At 47.1% G+C, this 22,682-nt stretch overlaps 1 protein-coding gene across 1 annotated transcript in view; it reads right to left on the bottom strand.

Annotated features, from left to right (window-relative positions):
- SETD1B (SET domain containing 1B, histone lysine methyltransferase) overlaps nt 1-22,682 on the bottom strand; it is a 50,722-nt gene that overhangs the window by 5,085 nt on the left and 22,955 nt on the right. Inside the window, exons 7-13 of the mRNA XM_059827725.1 lie at nt 13,305-14,075; nt 7,898-8,068; nt 6,837-6,924; nt 5,699-5,916; nt 5,326-5,449; nt 4,133-4,600; nt 767-2,323 (exon numbers count right to left, since the gene is read on the bottom strand). Of these exons, the coding sequence (XP_059683708.1) occupies nt 767-2,323; nt 4,133-4,600; nt 5,326-5,449; nt 5,699-5,916; nt 6,837-6,924; nt 7,898-8,068; nt 13,305-14,075 (3,397 nt within the window). The remainder of the gene's footprint in view (nt 1-766; nt 2,324-4,132; nt 4,601-5,325; nt 5,450-5,698; nt 5,917-6,836; nt 6,925-7,897; nt 8,069-13,304; nt 14,076-22,682) is intronic.

Below are 22,682 nucleotides of genomic sequence, written 5' to 3'. Positions count from 1 at the left end.
AGGTTATGAGCACAGCCTTTTAGGCTCTATTCCAGAGATCACTACTGGTGGCTGTACACATATAGAGACTTGTTCTGAGACAGCTTCTGTGTCCTAAAAACACTCCCAAAGATTCAAAGCTACAGCTTATGCTGCTGATTACCAGATCATGGGCAGGGAGGGAGGGGAAGGGGCCAGATCCGGCCCCACCAGCACCAGCTGGTGCTACACACACTCCCTGCTGCAGCACTAGCAGTGCATTCCCCCATCCAGCCTGGGGCCATGTCTGTCCCTGATGTGCCGCTTAGAAACCATCGCTTTTATTAGTATTTCAAACTCAAAGCAAGTTAAAGCTGCTAGCACCACTCACTCATCATTTTGGGCACAGATGGTGAGATTATTTTTACAGCAAGTTTTAGTCCCAAGTTAAAGCCCTGTATGTGTAGACTAGAAATTCCACAGGCAAGCTGAAAAAAAGCCTGGTTTAAATGCAGACAGAAGCTTCTCAAACTAGCATAGAAACCTCCCCAAAAGAGGCACATGCAGATTTTCCCTGCAGTCCTAGACTGAAAATGCAGCAAGAACAGCCACTTCTGCAATATTTTTGTATTGCAGCTTCAGGGAATAAAACAGTCTAAAATTCCCCGCTGATATAAGCAATTGCTATTCTAGTAAGCAAATGCTTCTTCCACCAAACTTGGTCTTTTGCATTGCAAGTCCTACACAATGACCATCCAGTGCATCTTACACGTGTTGTATAACACAGAGCGGCAGTGAGAAAGGATATAAGGATGGAATACCCACAGGGTGTCATTGAGCCAGTCCATACCATTGTCCTGCTGTAACAAGCGGTCATATGTGATACACATGAATTTGATATCTTCCTCATCTATGCCTCCGTTCCAAATATCATACAAAATGGTCATCTCCTCAAACTCAGAGCGTGGCCTGAACTGAGGCCGGGGTGGGGAATACTCAGGGGAAGGAATCACTGGGAGGTCCTCAGGTGTCTTCTTCTGCCTTCGCCACTGTCTTTTAGGTTTCACGTGAGCTTCTTCTTCCTTGAAGTCTTCATTCCACTGGTTCTCCAATTCCTTAAATGGCAGTTTCTCTGCAACGGTCTCAGCCGCTATTTTCTCGTGGAAACCGTCATTCCTGAAGTCCAGGGTGACGGCTTCAGGGTCTTTCAGTCCATAGAAAGCATCAGGATGTCCACTCAACAGCTCTTTGCCCACAGCACTTTCCACCAAGGCCACTGGCACAGGAGGAGGTTCTATGGTTTTGCCCGAGTACACATCCAACGAGAGGACAGAAGGTGGTGACCGTCTTGGCCGACCTGGCCTCCTTTTGGGAAGAACAGAAGGTGGTGGGGGGGGAGGAAGAATAGAAGCACCGGGGGGTACTTCTGGTGAGAGCAAAACAGATTTTACTTCTGCCTTGCATTCCTCAATAGGCATTCTTCCATCTCCATGCCTGCATGGCAGGGTTGCTACAGGTATTGGCTCATCAGGTGGCAAACCCATGTCCGTGTGGAAATCTGCTTGTGGGGGGCTGGCAAAGGGGATAGGGGAGGGAACACTGTTCATGCTGATCGTAAGGGAAGCACCAAGAGGCTCTTTAAAGGGTTTCTCATCTAGCTCATCCTCTGACTGTTTCTTGCCAGACAGAAGGCAAGGAATGGTAGCACCAGCCTCTGGGAAAGTAGGTGTGAAATTGAAATCTCTCCCAGGAGTCCGAGGAATGCCACTGTTAATGCCAGGAGATTGGGATGGGTAGGAAAACGGGCTCCCTGGGACTTGAGGGGAACTGAGGGTCAAGCTGCTTCCCGTAAGGGGAGCATCGCTTCCTGGCGTGGCTGGAACAGTGTCCGTGCTCTGTGACTTTGCAAGGGGGTGTGAAGACTTGGCCAAAATGTCCCGCCCAGGAGTCCTAGGAATCTCCTCTTCCACGGACGTTTTGGTCACCATTAATTGTTCAGGGAACTTTTCTGGAGGGACTAAAGACTCTTCTTTACCAGGAGTCGATGGTAAGGGAAGCATGGAGGATGGCACCTTGTGGGCTGGAAGCAAAAGAGCGTCAGTCTCTGAATGGATCATCACCTCCCGTCCAGGCGTGCGAGGCAGCCGGCTGTCCTCCTCTGCTGCTGAGGGCAGTTTTGTTTTAACACGAGCTTCTAAGCTGCTGTCGTCAGACTTGCTAAAGAAGCTGCTTTTATTGGGCAGAGGTTCTCCAAAGACTCCCACTGGAGTCGAGAGACAGACTGTCTCCTCCTCAACTTGAGATTCAGGCTTTGGACCCTCCTGTACCTCTGGCTCCAGCATGGTAGCGGGTTCGGACTCTTCCTCTAAAAGGGGGAAAAGAGAGGAGAATCAGGAGCTTTGCTTCCGCTCGGTTACTCACCACTTGCCAGTAAAGGCATGTTTAAGATACCGCAATTACAGAACAGCTCAATTCCACTGGGAGGCTTTAAAAACTTCAATGCTTTACATTTTGGAGGCACAGAGCATGGAGTAATTAGATGCTACCACAGACATCCCTAATGGACCATTAAAAAAACACACTATTAATTTGAGGATTAGCTACGACACGGGCCAGAACGAAGGTTTTCTGCTTTCAAAACCCCTGACCACCTTTTGTACAGACATGAAAAGAATCAGTGGATTGTGGGGCGAGGACTTTGGAGGAGAGCTGTCAGAGCCCCAAGCTATCAGCTTTCTGATGTGGGAAGGTAAACTAATTGTAAGGCCAAGAAGCACCCTCAGCTCTCCAAGGAGGGAGCAGTGAAGGAAGGAGCATAACACTCTTGAACAACACATGAAGGAAACGGGAAGCCCTTGTAATGAATGAGGACACACTCAGATGGTATCAATGAGACAATTTATATGCTGCTCTCCCTGCAGCAGGCTCATCTGTCTGGAGTTTATTTACCCCCACTAAGGCCAGGGCCAAAAGGAATCAACAGTGAATCTTGTTATTTTGAGCAGCCTAACATTTTCAAGTGGGAGAGCAAAAGGAGGTGAAAATGCCTGGAGAGCTGGATAGGAAGTGCTCCCCGTTTGTCCTGAATGAACCAGAGAGACACTGGAGAAGGGTTCGATCCCTGTAGCTCCTGTATGACCAGGCTGGGCTGCACAAGAAGAATGCTGCAGTTTGAGCTTGTTCCCACAGCTTACCTGTAAAGCTCATTCCACATATCAAGGTGCCCAAATGCAGGTTCCCCCAGATTCACGTCCTTTCTGCACACTGACCTGTTCTAGAAAGGATCTGTGCAAAACAGGTTCTTTGCCCTGCCCAGTTTAACATTTTGCCTCTTTACAGTTTTCAGATTTTATGGCAGCCAAGCAGTGATAGCCTGTGCAGGGACTGGATTTCCAGCTCTCCAAGTGGCAAAATACTGCGCAGTCCTCAGACACCAGTCCTGCCCAAGGCTCACGCTGCAGGCCACACTAGATGTGCCCTCTCTGTTGGCTCCAGTTTTTAACTTTCCAATTCCCCCCTAGCTGCAGTATTTGTCAACCTTTATGCATCTCACTCCTATTAGTAAAAGGTTTCTAATTTCCTTGGGTTAAATACAACTCTGTATTGAATGAAGAAAATTTCTGTCTTCCAGAAAACCAGGGAGTATCACTCATTTGAAAGGACTAAGCAAAAAAACCCCACAAATAATAATATCAGGAACCAGATATAATTCTGAAAGTCCACTCACATGCCCCATATAGCTTCCCAGTCACATACTGCTTTGATATTAAAATGAAAGAGAGACAGTAATGATTCATTAAGCACAGATTCCTGTTCTGTTTTAGCAGCCATGACTTTTCTATCTTGAGCTTCAGCCACCACACCATCCAATCAGTCACCCTCAGACGATGACAACTGTTCAGTTCCTGTAGGACACTAACTAAACTGGCCCAGGATAAGATTCTGGATACAATAACCACAGTATTTTTAGTAGCAGATGGCTTGTGTAGAACTCCTTACTAGGAAGGCAAGTTCAGCACAGATCTCTTTCCCTGTACAGATAACCCCTAGCCTAGAGCCAAGACTAGAGGAAGAAAGAGAACAAGGGAAATACAAAAGCATATATATTTGGTGCTGTGAGAAACCTGTACTTGGAAACGTGGTAAAAAATGCCAAACCACACGGAAGTGCATACCTGGCCTACAGATGGGAGACAGCGCAAGTTTTGTCTCCTGGTCTCTTTCCATAACCAAGTGTTTCAGCGTTTCAGCAGCAATAGATGCCTCTGGGACTTCACCACATTCACTTTCCCCTGCCTTGATTTCTTCCATGCCTTCCTCTTTCACTGCCAAAGCTGGCTCTGTGAGTCCCAAGCCTGTTGCATCCATGTAGTCGTCCACAGGATACAGCTCCAAAATAGTCTCCCTCTCATCATCAGGAAGCTCATGACCAGCAGGTTCATGCTCTGTCTCAGCAACCATGGCTTCTCTGTCTTGATCTTCAACCACCTCCTCCTCCTCTTCTTCTTCCTCCTCCTCCTCATCTTCTTCATCATCATCATCATCTTCGTCATCTGAGTCTGAACTCGACTCAAATTCAGAGGAGTCCTCACTTTCATCGGATGATTCAACTTCAGCCTTAGAAGATGAGGGACTTGCTACATCTACAAGAAGAACAAACTACTATTAGTTCTGCTTTCCAACTTCATTAAACAATCAGGGTCTACTACAGGAGCAAATACTACTTTCACACTGTAACAGCGTGGAAACAGCATCAACAGCAGTGTGTGGGTTTGAAGGAGTTGCCTCCCAATTTATTTATTTTTGCAGAGACTTACAATCCATGTATTTGGATGCTTACAACAATCACCATACAACAGGCAGTTCCGTGAGTAGGAGAGCTAGCGCTGCCTGGCACCTTGCCCACGTGGGTCTCTGGGTGGATTGCCTCTTTACTGGAGTTGCACTAAGATTTTCTGCTGCCTTTATACACAGCTTTAAAATGTGGAAACTACCACCTTCCAGAGCAGGAACTGATTGATAGGACAGAAAGTTATTAGCGGCTAAGTTACGCCTGTTTGAAATGTGGCCCCTTCTCCTCCCAGCCACACACGTTTCATAAAACAAGCACTAACTTAGCTGGCTTTAAGAGCTCTGTCCCTCTGTCAAGCCGGGCCGAGATCACTCAGGGGTTGGAGAGCTATTGCAAAGGGACCCACAGACCTGAGCCTGGCAGGTAACAATTAAAAATACCTGTACGCGTTATCTTGTATGAAACTGCCCTTCAGTGAAAGAAGGTGCACAAATTAAAAAATCAGCTCACACGTGCTAAAGGGAGACCACAGCTGACCCAAAGGCTAGGCTTGCTGCTTCCACTGGAACTGCTTACCCTCGTCGGAGTCTTGCTCCTCCTCCTTGTCACTTGTGTCTATGCCTGTCTCCTCTTCCTCATCATCTTCATCCTCATCATCATCTTCATCATCATCTTCATCCTCCTCATCCTCCTCTTCCTCCTTTGCAAGAAAACATTGCCAAAAATGAACAGTGTCTGACTCTGAGACCTGGCTGTCACTGTAGTAACCACCAGCGACTATCGGGGACGCTGATCAGAGAACCTGAAGAGGGAATAATCTTACAGAGGTTCTCTTAGGACAGGCCCCAATAGGAGCGCTCACCTTCTAGGGAAGGTAACTTTGGCATCTGGAATTACTAGGCTCCCTTTTACTGACAGCATTCAAAACGGCAATCACAAACCAACACACCTTGCCAGGTGCTGCTTTCACCAAGCCTCCCTCTTCTTCCTGCTCCTCTTCCTTCTCTGAGGAGGACTCTTCCTCTTTCTCTGATGTCTCATCTCCCTCTTCTCCCTCACTGTCGAGCTCCAGCGGCCTTGCTGGTCGCCGCCTCAGCCCCACCGCTTCTGCATCCTTCTTTGACAGGTCAGATGTTGTATCAGAAGCATCCCTGTCCCTCTCCGACTCTGGTAAGCAAAAACAAGAATGAAATTGCCATCAAATACCTTGCAAGGGAGGGAAAGAGTTGACTACATAATGGAAAATTTTCTTTGGGAAAATCAAAGTTAGGAGCAATGTGCCCGTGTGAAGTGTGAGTCCCCAGGCTCACAGGGGCTTAGTAATTTCACAGTGCAAGTGAGGGCAAGACTGGGTGCAGAGTGTTGAAATGCCAAGGGTGGCAAAACGCGGGTGGCCAAAGCTGACAAGCTATAGGCAGAGCAGCTAGGAGACATGGCATGACTGAGACCAGAACAGGTAAGCCAAATTTAATGCCTTTTTGTTTTATTTAAGTGCTTTACAAAACCCTGCTTCGGTACTTTGGCCTCAAAACCAGTTGTTAGTCTGAATCAACTTTATGGCACAACTAACCTGAATCCACTTTTTTGTGCAAAACAAAGGGTATTCAAAGCTTTGTCTTATCTCTACACCCTTCCCTCCTTCCAGGAAAAAATGTTAAAATATTTTCAAATAGATTTTTCCAGCAAATAACTTTGTTTTGTTTTTAAAATCAAATGCAGGGCAAACTGTCTCTTGCGTGCTTTCTCCCACAACATACCGAGTCAGCTGCAAGCAAGCCCCTGGAACAGTCCATGAACTCATCTGAGCTCCCTCTACTGGGTGACCAGCTCTGCATCAGCAGAACTAAAATAGGTTATGAGTTATTCATAAAATGTGGGTCTTAAATTTCCCGCCAGTGAATTTAAGATAACTGAATCCAGAGAAGACGTCTCCCAGCTGATCAGTTTTGTGAGAAGCAGGGTTTTGGCTCAGATCCTTGACTCTGTGTCTAACTGTAAGGGAGCACACTGCTGTGAAGTTTAAAAGAATTCAGCTTGCATGTGGTTTGCATCTGCTCTTGTGTTTCAAACAAATGTGCTTTGCAAACCTTCATCTTCATCATCGACAGAAGTAGAAGGCCGGATTCTCTTCTGATCTCCTGCTGAGGCAGCTTCAGGTGGCTCCTTTCTTTTCACCTGAACAAAAGACACAATTAGCATTTCTAAAAGTTTAGAAACAGCAGAAATCAACTTCTTCAGCGAACTGCTACTGCTTTACTTTGCCATGGTGTCTTAGACCCAGAAACCAAGGGCCACTTCCCCAGCTCCTGATCCCTTTATTTGCTTGCAAACAGAATTTCACTGTGAATGAAATTCTACCCCTTCAATTTGCATCAAAACACTCTGGGAACCAGCATGGTGCATGTCATCACCAGCTACTTTGAAGATGACAGAGAAAACTCGTGACAAATGCATGTGTCTGAGACTAGCAGAACAGAAAGAGAGCCTGAACCTATGACATCTTAATGAACCTCAAAGCAAGTTTTATTCTAAATGAAGACTGCAGAATGTCTCATCCCAAATGTTTATTTGCACCTTCTGCACATTCAAAACTCTTAATTTCAGGGAAGGCCTCTCCCCTCCCTCGCCCTCCCCCACCACCATTTTTTTTTAAGATACTTTCCATTTTTTATGGAAACGCTCTTTAAAATATGTGACCCTATGCTTCCAAATCTGATTCTGTAAACTTGCATGAGGCAGAGAACACTTTTAACCAAACTTCAGGTGAGACTCAGCTGCCGAACTGCAAGACATTCTAAGCAAAGAAATAACTGTGTAAAGGACTACGAGCATAAGCATATTTTTACAATTACGCTGAAACGCTGTGTCCTAAACACAGGCAAATGTCCCATTTACTTTGCAGATCAGTGAGATCCTTTACAGACAATTCACACAAGTGGTAGATGAAAAGCTAAGGCTGGGAAAGAGGATCCTTGCTCTTACAGTGTACTGGTGGTTTACGAGTGATGCTGTCAGAAGCAACGCCATAAGTGAACACAGAGTGGGGCTAACAGCCTGTAGGGCTTTGGGGCACAAACCTAGAGAGGTCTGTCCTCCTAATGCTCCTTTAGGGAACGTTAGCATAATGAAGACAGATCTTTGTTTTTACCTTGAAGGATGGCAACCGGATGGCCCCTCGTAACCCAATGCCCAAGCCGATTCCCTCATATCCCAGGCCTTCTCCTTTGTTCCAGTTCTCCAGAAGGCAAGATGTGATTCGATCCTTCGGCTTTGGTTTTTCCTCCAGTTCTCCTCCAGACTTCACTGGAGTGAGAGACGCCTGCAACAGAGAAAGCACACTTGAGAGGGAAAGTTTCCTGAGGAGCACACAAACGCTGGAAACCATTTAGACAGCTGAGGTTTGCGGAATATCACTGCCTTGCCCAGGCATCAGTTTCTCTGAAGGCAAGGGCATCTGAAGATGCACCACATGGCCACACACATTTGAAAGGGAGAAGGTGCAAGAGCTCTTCTTGATAACGAGACCTTTCCACCTCTGAGAAGCCTTCTCCCCTTTGCATTTTAAGAAGTTATTTTCACTAAAACTTATTAAGACAAAACTGCTGGGACTCCCAGAACAGCGGCTTAGCATGGGACACTGAGTGATCTTGTATTTGGAGCCATCACGCTGGCAGGTAACAGAGCAAACACTCCTGCTTTCTCCACTGAGTGTTTTGAAACATGATCTCAAGTTCCCTCACATGCAGCTTAACATAGGCCAAAGCACTTCACAAGAAAGGACCAGGGAAATTAACAGACCCATTAGCCCCCATGGCCCATTTCAGGGGTCCCAAGTGCCTAGTGCGGGGACCACAGTGACCACCTTCCAAACGGCCAGAATCTAACGCAGCTGCTAGAAGCAAAGGCCATAAAAAGGAGAGATGAGAGAGGAAGAAAAGGTGCAAATACGAACCCAGAACTCAACAGCCCAAGGGAACACACTCCTCCACCCAGGCAGGAGCTACCAAGTGCCAAGGAGCAGCTACTGTACAAAGGTCCTGATCTCTGAAGGGAAGCTAAGGAGCTGGGATACACTATCCTCATCCACCACCACCCCCGAACTCCCAAACGCTGCAGGAGCCCATCTGGTCTGGTCACAGCTATGTGAGAAATAGAGCTACACATATACCTCTTACAAATAGCTCAAGCATGCTTTAGGCAAAGTTAGCCTAATGCTGTGTTATCTACCTTCATTTGCTAGTCCACATAACTGAAAGCAACTTCAGACCTTCTGGTTGGAAAGACCTTTCTTCCTTTTAGTGTAAGGCACAATACAGCGAGTCAAAAATCACACACATCCCTGCGTTTGCTTAGCAACCACAGCCCAAGTCCACAAAAACTGCCAGAAGGCTCCAGTCCTGGGAAACAGGAAAATCAACATATTTAGGCAAAACACCTAAGGGTCTACAAAGCTTGGTAACTAGACACACAGCCTCATCTCTGCTCAGCCACAACAAACCCCTTTTCACCGGAGCTGAGGTGTGAAGGAAGAGCAGGAATTCAAACCTCTGTGGCTGTGGAGAGGCAGACGAGCCGGGGAGAGCATCACGCGCAGCGGCATGCCACGCTCTTCTTGAGCGAAGGGCACCGGGGGTAACGTTCACTCGCATCAGCCAGTGGCGTAACACTGTCTAAAAGTTGGTTTCCCTTACAGACATTAACAGAGCTAATTTGCTGAAGCTGGCTGTAATCACCGAAGAGGAAGCGTAAGCCCAGCTCTCCTGCTAATAAGGGACAGGACTAATGGGAATATCAAGTAGAGAATCCAGGCGGCGGCACTCTGTGGCCAGGGATGGCTGGTTATACCTGACACTCTGCTTAATGCATCTTACTGAGGCTTTCAAACCTAAACCCATCACTAGATTCGGGAACAGGGAAAAGCTTTCCCGTAGCTCAGGCAGACAAGGTCCATGGTACGTGCTGCCTTCCCTAGCAACATGCTCCTTAGCAGCTTTCACCCCATACGTTTTCCATCCTGCCTGACCTAGGGCACCAGCTTTACCCTTGAGCTTTCCCACCTTTTACCTATAGCACGATACTTCTTGGCAGTCAACCAGCTGCCCAAGTCGATTCCTTTGATGGAATATAGCAGCCAGAAAACGAAGAGAAAAGAGAGAAGCTGAGGCATGGGAGGTGACAAGTGTGTTGCCTTCTTCTGCATCATTGAAGGTTCAGGGGCTGCCAGCAGCATTCTGTAGATAATATTTGCTGTCCTACTAAACTTGAATATTGTCGGTCAGTCAGGGGAAAAAAGAAACCCACAAGGCTTCCTGCTCTTACACTTGGGGAAGGTCAGGGAGATAGCAGATCCGCAAAGCCTCTGACCAAAGAGGGACACACCTACTGTAGGAACTGGCATATGGTGGAGCTCATGCGCTTCCACGATGAGCTTTGATGTCTCCTGTGGAATAATGGAAGGACTGCTGCAGCTGATGGTCCCAGGATACAAGATATTAAAAGATACTATCTCTCCCTACAAATCTGCCTCGTTTATTTCTAAAGAAAAAAAGATGTAAACAAGCACATAGGTTGTCTTATTTATACTTCCAAACCTCTGAAAATAATATAATTTCTTTCACTACTGTCCATCAGTAAGGAAAAATACGAGGAGCTCCAATTAAAACAGTTAGGAGAAAGGAAATGGGGATGCAGGGCCTGTTTTGGAGGGTCATTTCAGCTCAAAGTGCCTGGAGGTCTTGGTCCGTTCTAGAAAAATCAGCGTGCTGGCCAAGTATGTGGGGAACTGACCTCCAGCTGCCAGCAAGGAGTGCAGATGGTTCGTCCTCACATGTGCACAAAGATACCAGCAATAGGAAGGTACAGTTTAAGCTGAATACTCATATTTTGTTTTCCTTTGGCAAAAGCAGGCAGCTTATGACTGAGAAGGAATCCCGTCCTGCACCAGAGTCGGGGGGTGCCCAGTCCTAGCAGAAAGGAGGTTCTGAAATCTGTGTAATTTTTCTGCATGCGACAGTAACACATGGTCTGGCAGAGGCTTCTCCAGGTGGTGCCCTGAAGCAGCAATGGTTCTGGCATTTCTGTTCCGGGACAGAAGCCACAAGTGTTATTCCACACAACAATTTCATATTTTCAATCAGGCTGCTCACATCCAGCATAACCTGTGGCAAGGACTGTGGCAAGCTGCTGCGGTACAGTCAGCTTCCCTTCCCAAAGTGGGCTGCAAATTCCAGGTGAGGGAAGAACATGCTAAATCCAACCATAGCTTGGGATATAAAAGAGCCCGAGCAGCCACTGAAGACCTGCCTCAACTTGCTTCTGCTTCTTCACTGCGGACGTCTGGTTTAAAACAATTTATTGGGTACTTCAGTTGCTGCTTTTGCAACTATTTGCTTGATCTGTTTCCCTCACTGCCCTGGAAACTCAGGGGCCTCCTCCAAAATTGTCAGCACACGCTCACTGGTAGGAGGCAGAAGCTCTGAGCATTAGCCAGGAGGAGAGGGACCGGATTTCTCGCCGCACGTCACACCAGCCAACTCCGAGCCAGAGCAAATTACACCATCATGAAACAGCTGTTAAGCAGCAGCATTACCAACCTCTCTGGAAAGCCAAGGAGCTCTCCCAGGCGCTAGAGTTAACACGCAACTGGCTAACAAAAGCAGGTGGTGAAGATACTGCTCTGAAAACTGGCATCTGAAATAGAAGATGTATCTACAGGTTGTGGCGTTGGTTTTGGTTTGTTGGTTTTTTACAATAATTTACAGTAATACTAATTTTGAGGCTTGCATGAACCTTTCTAGAGTGTCAGCTTTTTTTTGATAGAGACAAATTCACCACGTATTAGATCACAGAGCTGTTCGCTGACTGAGGTACACTTTAAATTGGCTGAGAAAGGATCAGACAATTCATGCAAAGCTGTTTTCTTAACTAATCCCTGGAACTCCTTGTGTATTTGGCCAACATTCAGCTTTCTGAGTTAATTGCTGTTGCGTACATGCACTGGGGAGGCAGGAGGAGCGCAGAGAACTGGAAATACCCACAGATCTCATCACACAAAGTGGGGAACACAAAATAGCGGCGTGGTGGTTTCAAACATTCCTTTTGCATCTGACTTCAGTTTTTTGAAGCTGAAGTTCAGCTTCCTCTTAGACAGGAGAAACCCTTGCACATTTGTCTCCTGATCTCGGGGTCATTTCCTCCTGCAAACCCCTACCTGGAGGCAGCCAGCAGTACCCCAGACCACCAAAAAAAATAAAATCAGCTAAACTTTTCAAATTTCAGGCCCTGGAACTACTGCACTGAGGGGAGAAAAGGGAAAGGAGACTTGGGGGGCGGGGGGGGGGAGTGAATAACCCTAGGCTTTTGGGGTGTAAGGCATTTTGGGGCATTCTTGAAGGCTTTCCTGAAAGGAGCACAGTAGAGAGGACTCTCCCATGTGTGTGTGCTCTGTCTGTAGGAGCAGCTAGTCCTGTCCTATGACTACTGCTCGGTGGACGTCAGCTTTAATGGGAGCGTGCAAGCCCCCCCGGCAGGGAAAGCCTACAAATACACTCCACGGGGCTGCGGTGACACTCAGGAGGTCACCTAGTCCATGACGCTGCCCTGGGGCAGCAGCAGCTGCGGCGGTGCTCCTCCTCAGAGATGCCTGTGCAAGGACATTACAGCTCTCCGAAACACAGTTGGAAAAACAGCTCGTTTGCAGATCCCTCCTGGATCATGCCCCAGCATGGCCGGTGCATCCTACCGAGACAAGTGGAGCAGCCATGCAGGCCAGCTTGGGCAATACGCCGCCAAAGTTGAACATGGTCTCCAAGACCCTCTCAAGCCGCAAGCTGCGCTTAGACCCTCACACAGAAAGGGCTGCTCTGAGGTGGCCCCAAAGCTGGAGGGGATGATGAGAAGGAGATGCACCCCAAAGCAGAGGGATGACACTGAGAACTAAACACTTCTTCCTCAGGCCCACATTCAAATCAGCGGGACGGTGTGAGACAGAGCAGCAGTTCACTCCTAGGTGAGCAGTTACGGCTCCACACATGTTCAGAGATAACTCTGCACAGGTTACCTCCATCACTGACTAGGAAAGACTAAAATTCCCAGCCTGTGTTTGTTCTGATGGCAAAGCAGCATGAAATGCCTGCATAGATGGAGTGACACCATGGAACCAGGTTTAATACCCAGGTGCTAACTTGTCCCGAGGCAGGTGCCTGCAGTGATTGAGCACCTTCCAGATATTTGCAGGCTGAGATCTGCTGCTCCCAGCACACGCTCCTGCCGCCTGCCTCAGCACGAAGACCAGCCCCATGGGGAGGCACAGAGGCAGGTGAGGGACAGGGACACGCATGCCTCCCACTTTATTTCAACAGCCTCAAGCAATGTGGTTTCTCACAGCAAAGCTATTCCATGGCTTTATTTTTTGCTTCTCTTTTAGTTACCATCAAATTTTAGGGTTGTGGGTGTTTTTTTAAAGTCAGTTCCAGATCCCTGCTTACCCGTGCCCTGGCCACAAGCACTATGGACAGTTCTCCCCAGGATCCAGCACAGAGTACGTGAAAGCCTACCTTTGCCAGACGTTCCTTCTTGTCCCACCAGTCATCAAATGCCCGAAACGCTACCACTTCAACCATCTTCCGGTTCAGGTCCCTTTTCATGATAGCCTTTAGTTCCTTCACTATGACCAGGAGGACTCCATCCACAGTGGCTTTGTGGGGATCTTCCTTCTTCGGCTCATAACCTGGTGGTGGAACCGAGGGGTCAAACTTGGGCAGTGGTGGCCACTGCTGTCCACGACCAAGAGCTGCTCCCATTGAGAAAGGCCGGTAGGGCGGAAGGTTCACAAACTGCATCCGGCCCGTCATGAAAGGCGGATACTGGTATGTGTTTTGTGCCTGCATCATGCGGCTCAGCATCTGAGTTTGCATTTGGAAGGACATTGGCATGCCACCCCACTGGTTGCCCAAGACACTTATCATATCCACTTGCATGACAGGGAACATGCCAGGATGGAACGGAGGAAGCGGAGGCAAGATATGAGGCGGAGGGACCCCAGGGGGGGCAGGGAGCGGAGGCGGGGGGACGGTGACGGCAGGGTGAGTGGGTGGAGGTGGCGGAGGTAGCGGCGGAGGCATCGGGAAGCCTGGCTGTGGAGGCGGCGGAGGAGGAAGAGGAGGGAATCCCGGTGGTGGCATGGGGGGGATCGATGGGGCCATCACGGCCGTGTTGCTGACGGAGGAGTTCACCACAATGGTTTTGGCACATTCTGCACTGGTGATGGGCGCAGGGTTGGTCTCGTCGTCAGAGATTTCCATGTCCTCCCCTGAAGAATGCTGACCCTGCGACAAAAGAGAGAGAAAAGGTGAGGAGCACATTCCTTTTACATTAAATACCACAGCGCTGGCTGCTTCAAACAAAAGCTAAGTTTAACACACATTTTAATTGGGAATGGAGAAAAGCGAACGATGCTCTGAAAAGACAGGGCCCATTGAGCAGCTGGTGCCTATTGAAGCTTTTCTCTTCCATGTCAGACCTCAGGAAGCAGAGAGGTAAAAGCTTTCTAAAAGAGCATCAATACCAACTGAACAAAAACCTCAGCTTCTATGGAATAGGAGGAATTGCTCCCGTGCACGGCGAAATACACACAATCCAAATGTCTTTCACATTATCTCTTATTTGCATCAAATACTGACAGGTGCATTACACCATGAGTTTTTATTCCTTAATTTTCACCACGCACAAAGAATTACCCTGTTTTTTAATTATAATCCCTGGCTCTTTTGCTGCCAACTCTTAACCTTTAATTGTCGGAAGACAATACTTCCACATGGTTGCTGCTACTAAAAGTTGTCTTGACTAGACAACAGCAATTCACATGGAAAAAAAGAACCCCAAATCTGCCTAAATTGCTTTTAAACATCAGAGTCATAAATGCTGGCATTCAAAGACATAGCATGTTCTTGGGCAAAATGAATACTTTACTAGCCACAAGAAATACAGAGTTATATAAAATGCTGTAACAATGTCCCACCTCCACTGTCAAAGGGATGGAAACTGAATTAAAACAGAGGGTGCCTGCTTGCTCTGAAGTTTCAAAGCTGCCTGATAAGGTCTCATACAACAGAAAAGCCTTACAAGCTAGCTCCATCCTCAACAGCAAATGGTCACATCTGCAGACTATGTCCTACAAGCACTTCAGTCCTGAAGGTGTCTCCAGCACAAAGAAACCACATGTATGACTATCACATCCCTCAGGTATTGTTAGAACAAATCATGATAAAAAATACAGCAACCAAATACTGCTGGAAGACATATCCAACACCCTGACAGTTCATCTAGGAAACATGAATGGGATTGACCTTTTACTAGTGGGATGTCAGCAAAGAAAAGACAGGGTCCCAACAACCTTCTCCAAAACTATTTCTCCCATTCTTCCTTTTTTTCCCAGCTAAAATAGTCAAAACTCACCACTCTTGTCACAGCAAACATCCCTCAGCTATTTTCAGGACTGAAAAGCAGAAGCACTCATCACAACCTTCTCTCCCAGGCTCTCTACAAGCAGACTGGCTTGCCTCCTTCAAACAACTTACCAAGCACTTCCTTCCTCACAATGGCTTCACACAAAAAAGCCAGACGAACAGTTTGCATGTTGCCACCAGCTGATCTAAATAAAGAGCATCCCCATGTTCACCAGCGCAGACCAGAGCACAGCAGCGATGCTCCACCTCCGCCGGAGCTCTCCTGCCTGCCCTGGATGCTGCAGGCTCTAGCCCAGCTGAGGCAGTAAGAGATCAAGTGGTCTTTAAGTGCCTCTCTGTGTCTCAATCCTGGCAAGAGTTTTGGAACGTGCTGGCTGTTTTCAGCCAAATTTGACTGAAGATCCCAAAGATGTTTATTTCTTCCATGTTTCGTGCCAGCAGATGCCTCTTCTGTCTGCTCTCCTACTAGTCTCCCGAGTCTGAAAGAAAAGAGCAATAAAGCTCAGCCCTTATCAGACACTGGAGAACCTGCACTGGGGAGAGCTGCTGGGAAGCAGGCTTTGTTGGCAGTTCTCATCCTGAAGCTGCTGTGATTTCATTTTTAACTTGTGAATTTTGCACAGGGGTAAGGGAACAAAAGCAAGAGCAGCTGACTTGACAACTCTGCTATGAACTGTAGCTGTATGAAGCTGAGCAACCACAACTATCCAAATCAAACCAAATGCTTCACGTTTTATCAAAGGTCACCTCTGCTACAGCAGCTACCACCAGAGAGCAGGCTGAGCACAATGCTTGCAACAGCAGCTTTGCAAATCCTCCTGTCCTAGCACCTCCCCTCGCCCTGGCTTCCCTGCATTCCTCTGCTGCAGCATGAACCCACCGGCTCACCCACCGCAAGGGTCACCCCCAAAAAGCCACTCGCAGTTTCAGTGGTCTGAAAATGCCCAACCCCTCAGCTCAACAAGGAGACCACCATTCACCCCACAGAAGGGTTGAAAGCATGAGCCTGGCAAACCCTGCAGCGAGTGCTATGGACCCTCTGCTAATGGTAACGCAGAGGGGAGTCTCCCGTCGCTGCCGAGTTGCTTTTGTGCATCTTTACGTGCAGGGAGGTACTCCAAGGGCTGTTTTGTGAACCCTAAAATGAACAGCTCAAAAAGGAGAAGTAGAAATAATAAGCCCTTGCACTTGACTCCTTCCAGAGCCAAACTGTATCATCTCCTCCTTGAGCTGTCCACATCTGGCTAACATAGTTCTAAGTGGGTCTCACACCCTGCATCCTCTCCCCAGCTGCTCTATTGCCGTCACGTCCCATGCCGAGGATGCCGGGGAATAAAAGGACATTCTGCAGTTTCAGCTACCGCAGCTCCAGTGAAAGGGGCAAAGGAAGAGCAAAGATTACAACTGTGGCAGGTGTAAACAAGTTTCCTGCGAAACCGACCCCGTTTTTCAGTAAGTGAACACAAAAGGCACTGTGAAAGCACTGGCTCCAATTGCAAAAGCTGGATGATGCTGCAGGTCAGTGTTGGATAAGAAGCCAGGAGTGTTCAGGCTACTAAAGACAGACAAAATCAGCTTCATATTCGCATTCATCTCACCTGATGGGGTATGGAGAAAAGCCACCCCATGAAGTCTCAGAGAAGCGCTAGCACCAGGCAATGCCACAGGGAGCTCCAAGTCACAAACTCTCCCTGATCCCCAGTCCCTCCTGCAGGATCCTGCACCCTCCCAGTGCCACCCAGCACCAGTCTGAGTCTCTGCTCAAGATCAGTCTCTGGTGAGCACACACCACCAGTCCCAAAGTGCCTGCCTGAGCCAACACATCCTCCCTTCCTGGAGCACCACCGGCCCAGGGCAGCCCAACCCAGTCAGTCCCACTGTAGGAGACCCGCGTGCTCCTGCCCATCGCCCAGAGCCCACCAGCCCTTTACTCAGTCTCAGTGTCAAAGAATCCTGCCTGATAAATGAGGTTGGTTTTCCCTCCTGAAGGAAATACCAGATAGAAAAAGCCGATCCTGAAATTGCAGAGAGGTGGAAGGACTAGCTGGACCCCATGTTGTAGTACACAGCAGCTTTCTTCATTCATACACGCATTTATTTTTACTTAAGCTGAAATAAGAACTGCTAAAGCAACAACTAGCATTTTTGGAAGATTGAAAGATTATTTTTTGTATTTTTTTCTAGTGCTCGGATGGGTCTGCCAAACGCAACAACAGATTCCCTGCTTGCTACAATGTTGGGCTGACAACTCACCTGCATTTGCACAGTGAATACAGTCTGTGCTCCAGTTTTATCCCAAGCAAGATGGAAAGGGAAAGAGATTAAGCGGCAGAGAGAAAAAGATCAAAAAGGCGGGGAGGGGGAAGAATACACAAGGTTAGGAAAGAGGTCAAACCAAAGGAAGATCATCTACAAGGAAGTCTTTAAAGAAAGTTAAGAGGAATGAATATTTAAAGCGGATGAGCTGCTACAGGAAAGTTGTATCTAAGGGGGAAAAACATGGGCACCAACTGAGTGAGAGAGATCAAGGTACAGGAGGAAAAACCAAGGGGAGACATAGAAAAACCTTTTGTTATATGGAATTTTTTTTCATTCACCTGTCTGAACCTGGATTTACTGTGGTTGCTACCAAATACCTCTCAGGGTAGAGCCGAAAAGTAGCTACACTGTCCTTCCAAAGAAACCACCTTCTAGCTGGCCTCCTTCTTTGCTCTCACAAGGGGGGAAAAAACGTGAGCTGATATATGGCATATGTACTGCTATGAGGATGTCATGGCCATCACTGTCAAAAAAACTGTGTCAATCAGTCCTGGCGTTCACCTGCCCGTTTCTGAGGGCATCTGGTACAACGCCTCCAGAAAACCTCCCTTAAGCCCACTGAGAGAAAAGCCATTTCCAACTAAATTAATTTGTGCTGCCATCTTTACTTTGCATTAATTAAATTAAGAGTTAGCAAAACAGGTATTTAATTATACGCATGACACATTTTTCCAAAGGTGTTTTAACGATGCAAATTTGTTGGGAGAGATTCACATCAGCGTAACTGGTTATAAATGGCCTCATTCATTGTTCACCCAAAATGCTAACTGCCACCTTTAATACCAGTACAGTGCGTTTTAGCACAGGCAGAGCCTCCTGAGTTAAGTGAAAGGAACATCCTGAGATCTCACTCCTGAATCACCCTGAACAGTGACAGGGTAGAGAGCCACTGAATGCAGGATATCGGTCTCATCTCAGATCAATACCCAGCATTTAGCAAGCAAATGTTCATACCTGCGGGGAAAAAAGAAACTACATCCTAATATTTGCATGTAGAACTGGCAGTTTCCAGATGTGAAGAGGCTGTTCTCTCCCAGACCCAGAGGAGCACTGACACTGCGGCAGCAGTTGGGAGCTTCATCGTATGTGCCATTCGGTACCTTTCCTACGGGCAGAGGAACTTCACATGCTTTCATTTCCTTTTAAAAAGGACATCTGATAAAGAATTTACTCAGAATTTCAGAATGCATTTTGAATACTGTCAGCTTACAGCTAATTCCACTTAAATATTCTGCTGGGTACCAAGTTACTTATATTTGAGGTAGGGAACTTGTATCACTGAACGTAGCAACTACTCTGACATAGCCTGGCTGAGCTCTGGCGCATCACAATAATGAAATGCAGGATCAATGGCATTCAGCACGATGCAAGGTCATTAGCTTTAATGAAGTGAAGCATCCCATGCTTGCAAGAAGTAGCAAACCTTTAAGCCTGCTGCAACTTGCACTCATAGAAACCAAACAGAACAAAAAAAAAAAAAAAAATCACTCTTTAAGCCCTAAAACTTAAAAAACTCCATATTTAAATACTGAAAATCTTTGCCATTTAAAATGTTAAGAAGCAGCTTTTCAATAAAACTAGAACAAAAATCAGAAGCGGCTCTTGGACAAAAGGTTTTCATAACCCGGTCAAACAGTCATCACTTGTTTTTGGATTAAGTCCATCCAAGAGTCTAAAAAATTCACAAGTGAGCAAGTCTCACCCTTTATCCTTACAAAAAAGTATGTAAAGAAAAACCTTCAGAGGTGAGGGCGAGAGGACAACTGACCAAACAGGGTCGCACAGCAAGTCACTGATGGAGCTGAGAATAGACTCCAGGTCCCTCCGACTTCCTAGTCCCCGGCTCCAGCCGCCTCCCCACGCCAAGCTCGGGCCATGCTCCTCGCTGCACACGCTCTGCGTTTGACAGGGGAAACAGCCCTAACGCGATACACTGTGATCCCAGGGTGAAAATAGCCCAAGCTGTCTAAGACACAACACTCTCTTCCCAGACTCCTTCAGCAGAACACATTAAAGAGAACGAGACATTTTAAACCTGCCACGTTTCTTACAACACCGTCCAGAACAAAAAGGAAGCCTGAGGATGCAAACCAGTCACCTGCAACTCTTCTTCAAAGACACAATTTCAATGAAAAACTCCTTTTAAAAAAAATCCATGCTCATTCAAGTTTGGCCCAGAGAATCCCACCGTTCACTTTGCTAACAGTGAAATACCTCTTGCGTCCAAAATCTACATACCGGAGCACAGTGAGGGCTTGAGACAGTATTGCTTTTTTCATTTTTAATCTGCTTTTAGCTGGAGAAGAGCTTGCAGGTTCCACACATTCTCGGCAAAGCACGTAAAGAGCAGCCATGGCTCCGAACTGCCCTCTTTGCTTATTGGGAGTGCAACACTTGGGCACGATGACAGGGCAGAGCGATCATGCTAAGCATTCACGCCTCATGGTGTCAGGTGTGAACAAGGCAGACTTGGTACCGTATTTACAATACATACAAATATTTTTACTTTGCTAACTGTAATTATAGCTCTCCCTCTGAAAGAACACACACAAGGGTGGTACTTTGCTGGCGTCGCAGAAGTGGCGCATGGGAGGGCAGAGCTACCCAAGGTGGTTTGCCAGCAGTTTAGCTACAGCAGGAAAAAACACAGAGTAAACCACTGCCCGCACCTTCCCGAGTGAGCCTTCAAGCCTGTTCAGATAACCGTGCCATCACCAGCACCCGTGGTGCCTCGTGTCGGCCAGCACACCACCACTGCAGCCTGGATCTATGCTGAAGTTTGTTTACTGCCTCCTCCCCGGACGCCCTGGGTTGGTTAGTCACGTCTTTCAACCTCCTTTGGGCAGCTAAGAGAGCACCCATCCTCCTTCTGCTGTCAGAGCATGCGATTACAATCACGGCAGCTTTTAATTGGGACAAAAACAGCTTTCAGGTGTATTTGCACTATAATAAAATGCCCAGTTCAGGAACAGGCAAATGGAAAAATTAACACATTACAGATCAGTGGTTATAAATATCTTCAGCAACATGTATTTCTATCTCAAGAACAGAAGATTGCAAGATCTTTATATAGTTATATATTTATACAGCACTTTGCAAATCTAACTCAGAGGCAAAGGTTGCAAATGAAGCAGAGCAGAACACAGACAGGTCAGGGCAATGGACTCATCACCATGTCCTACAAAAAACAGGCACCAAAAAGGCTGCAACAGAGCAGGGATTTCTTGCAGGAGGAGAGAAGTTACTTGGGTGTTTTGTTTCCTTTATTATTGATTGCAAAAATATCTCTCACTACTTGAAAAAGAGAATTCAAGCTCTGTGAGATGACAATATCCTACCTGACACATACACTGTCTTGGCTCGGCTTCTGTTTTGGTCTGGTACTTATTTGCAGCACTTCTTTGGCACAGACTGTCCTCCCCACACCTACAGGGCTGTGCAACGAGTAAAACAAGTGACAATAATATTCAAGTGCTCATTGTAAACAAACAGGACTGTAAACACCAGCCTAAGTCATGCCACTTTCTTTTTTTTTTTCTAATGCCAAGAGGGAACTTGAAGTTGATACCTCAAACCACAGAAGGATAGAGGGAGAATTCCCTAGAAGTCCCTGTCGGTCCCAGAACAGGGGGATAGGGGTGAGGAAAAGCCACTGTGGTGCTTGTTTGTGTTTCGCAATGTGCTGCCTCAGGTGTGCAGCCTCAATTAGACTGTCCTGCACATGGGGAGATGCCACAAGTTGGGATTTGGAAGCATGCGAGGAAGGAGCTCACCTGGGCTTCCAGTGCACAATAGGGGAGGCTCTCGAGGGGGGAAAACACATGGAGCTAATGCTTACAAAGGGAAAAGGTCTCCTCACTCACTTCCAGTGTTTCCTGACACTAGAAACATAAGTAAATTGACTTGTGTTTTAAGGATAGCCAAAAAGCTGGAAGGCTGCCCACCAGTCCGTGCCATCATTAGAAAATCTAGTGAATTAAGATCATAAAATGAGTTAAAATGACAGAAATGCCAAGGACAGCATTCCAGACTCATGTAAATCTGCACCGCCAGTTTCCTGCAGGCCGTCGGATGATGGCTCGAGCATCTGAGATGGGTCTCAACACTTCGAGGCACCTTTTCAGACTCCAGAGGGGATTATCCCCTGCCTTCTCCCCACAGGGCAGTGAAAATAACATCAATGTCTCCATGGAAAGGAACGGAGCAGTAGCTTAAGTCAGTATTTCCCAAAGCAAAGCCCAAGGATCACTGATGTGACACAGAGCATGAAACAGTGGTCCACAAAAAAACCCCAAAAATAGGAGAAAATAAATGCAACAATTGAACATGAGGGATTCAGGCTATTTTTAATAGAAGCTCCAGTGGCTGTAGAAGCTGCATGGATTCTTCTGTCCAAAAGTTGAGACAGATCCTGAAGTAAGGAGGCTAAAAACTTCTTTTACTTAACAAGAGATCCAGGGAAGAACAGACAACTCTACGTGAAGCAAAGAGGACAGAGATGGGAAGCAAACACAGTGCAATTAGTGGTCCAAGGTAACCAGATCTTCACTGGTCCATAAACAAGACGACTTCACAAATGTGATCCCAAAGGAAAAAGACTCAAGCCGCATTTAGAACTTTCAAAAATCCCTTCTCTTGGCAAGAGAGGACCACACTTTATTTTTCAACACGACTTCCAAGAACCCACTTCAAGAGCTTCCTAGGATAGCAAGCCTCAGAGCCATAAATCAACCCAGTGGGAAAACAACTTCCAGATTTGCCTCAGCAGAAAGCCTAAAGAGATGAATTGGCAAAGAGGGCAATAACTTGCCGAGGGGTTTGCACTGTTAATGTTGAGTGCGTTACCTTCCAGAAAAGGGGTGGTTTAATTCAGGTCTTTCTCCCTTCAGTAAGGGAAAGGAGGCTCTGAACTGCAAGCTTTACAGCATATGACGTGGTTATACCATTTGCTGCTGGCAAGATCACTGAAGAAGGGCTATCTCTGGTGTCTGCAGGGACAGCTCTAGGAAGAGTGCAGGCTAACATAACATTCTTTGGGTCCACATTCATCAACGCTCAGACTGGAAGCTTCCAGACCCCCTGACTGCAGAGATCTGAGCCAAGACAAACATGATCATACAACTGGGCAGATCACAAAATACAGTGAGA

This window comes from Gavia stellata, chromosome 21 (genome assembly GCF_030936135.1).
Source record: "Gavia stellata isolate bGavSte3 chromosome 21, bGavSte3.hap2, whole genome shotgun sequence".
In the NCBI taxonomy this organism is placed as follows: Eukaryota; Metazoa; Chordata; class Aves; order Gaviiformes; family Gaviidae; genus Gavia; species Gavia stellata.
This window is presented reverse-complemented; position numbering and strand designations above follow the sequence as displayed.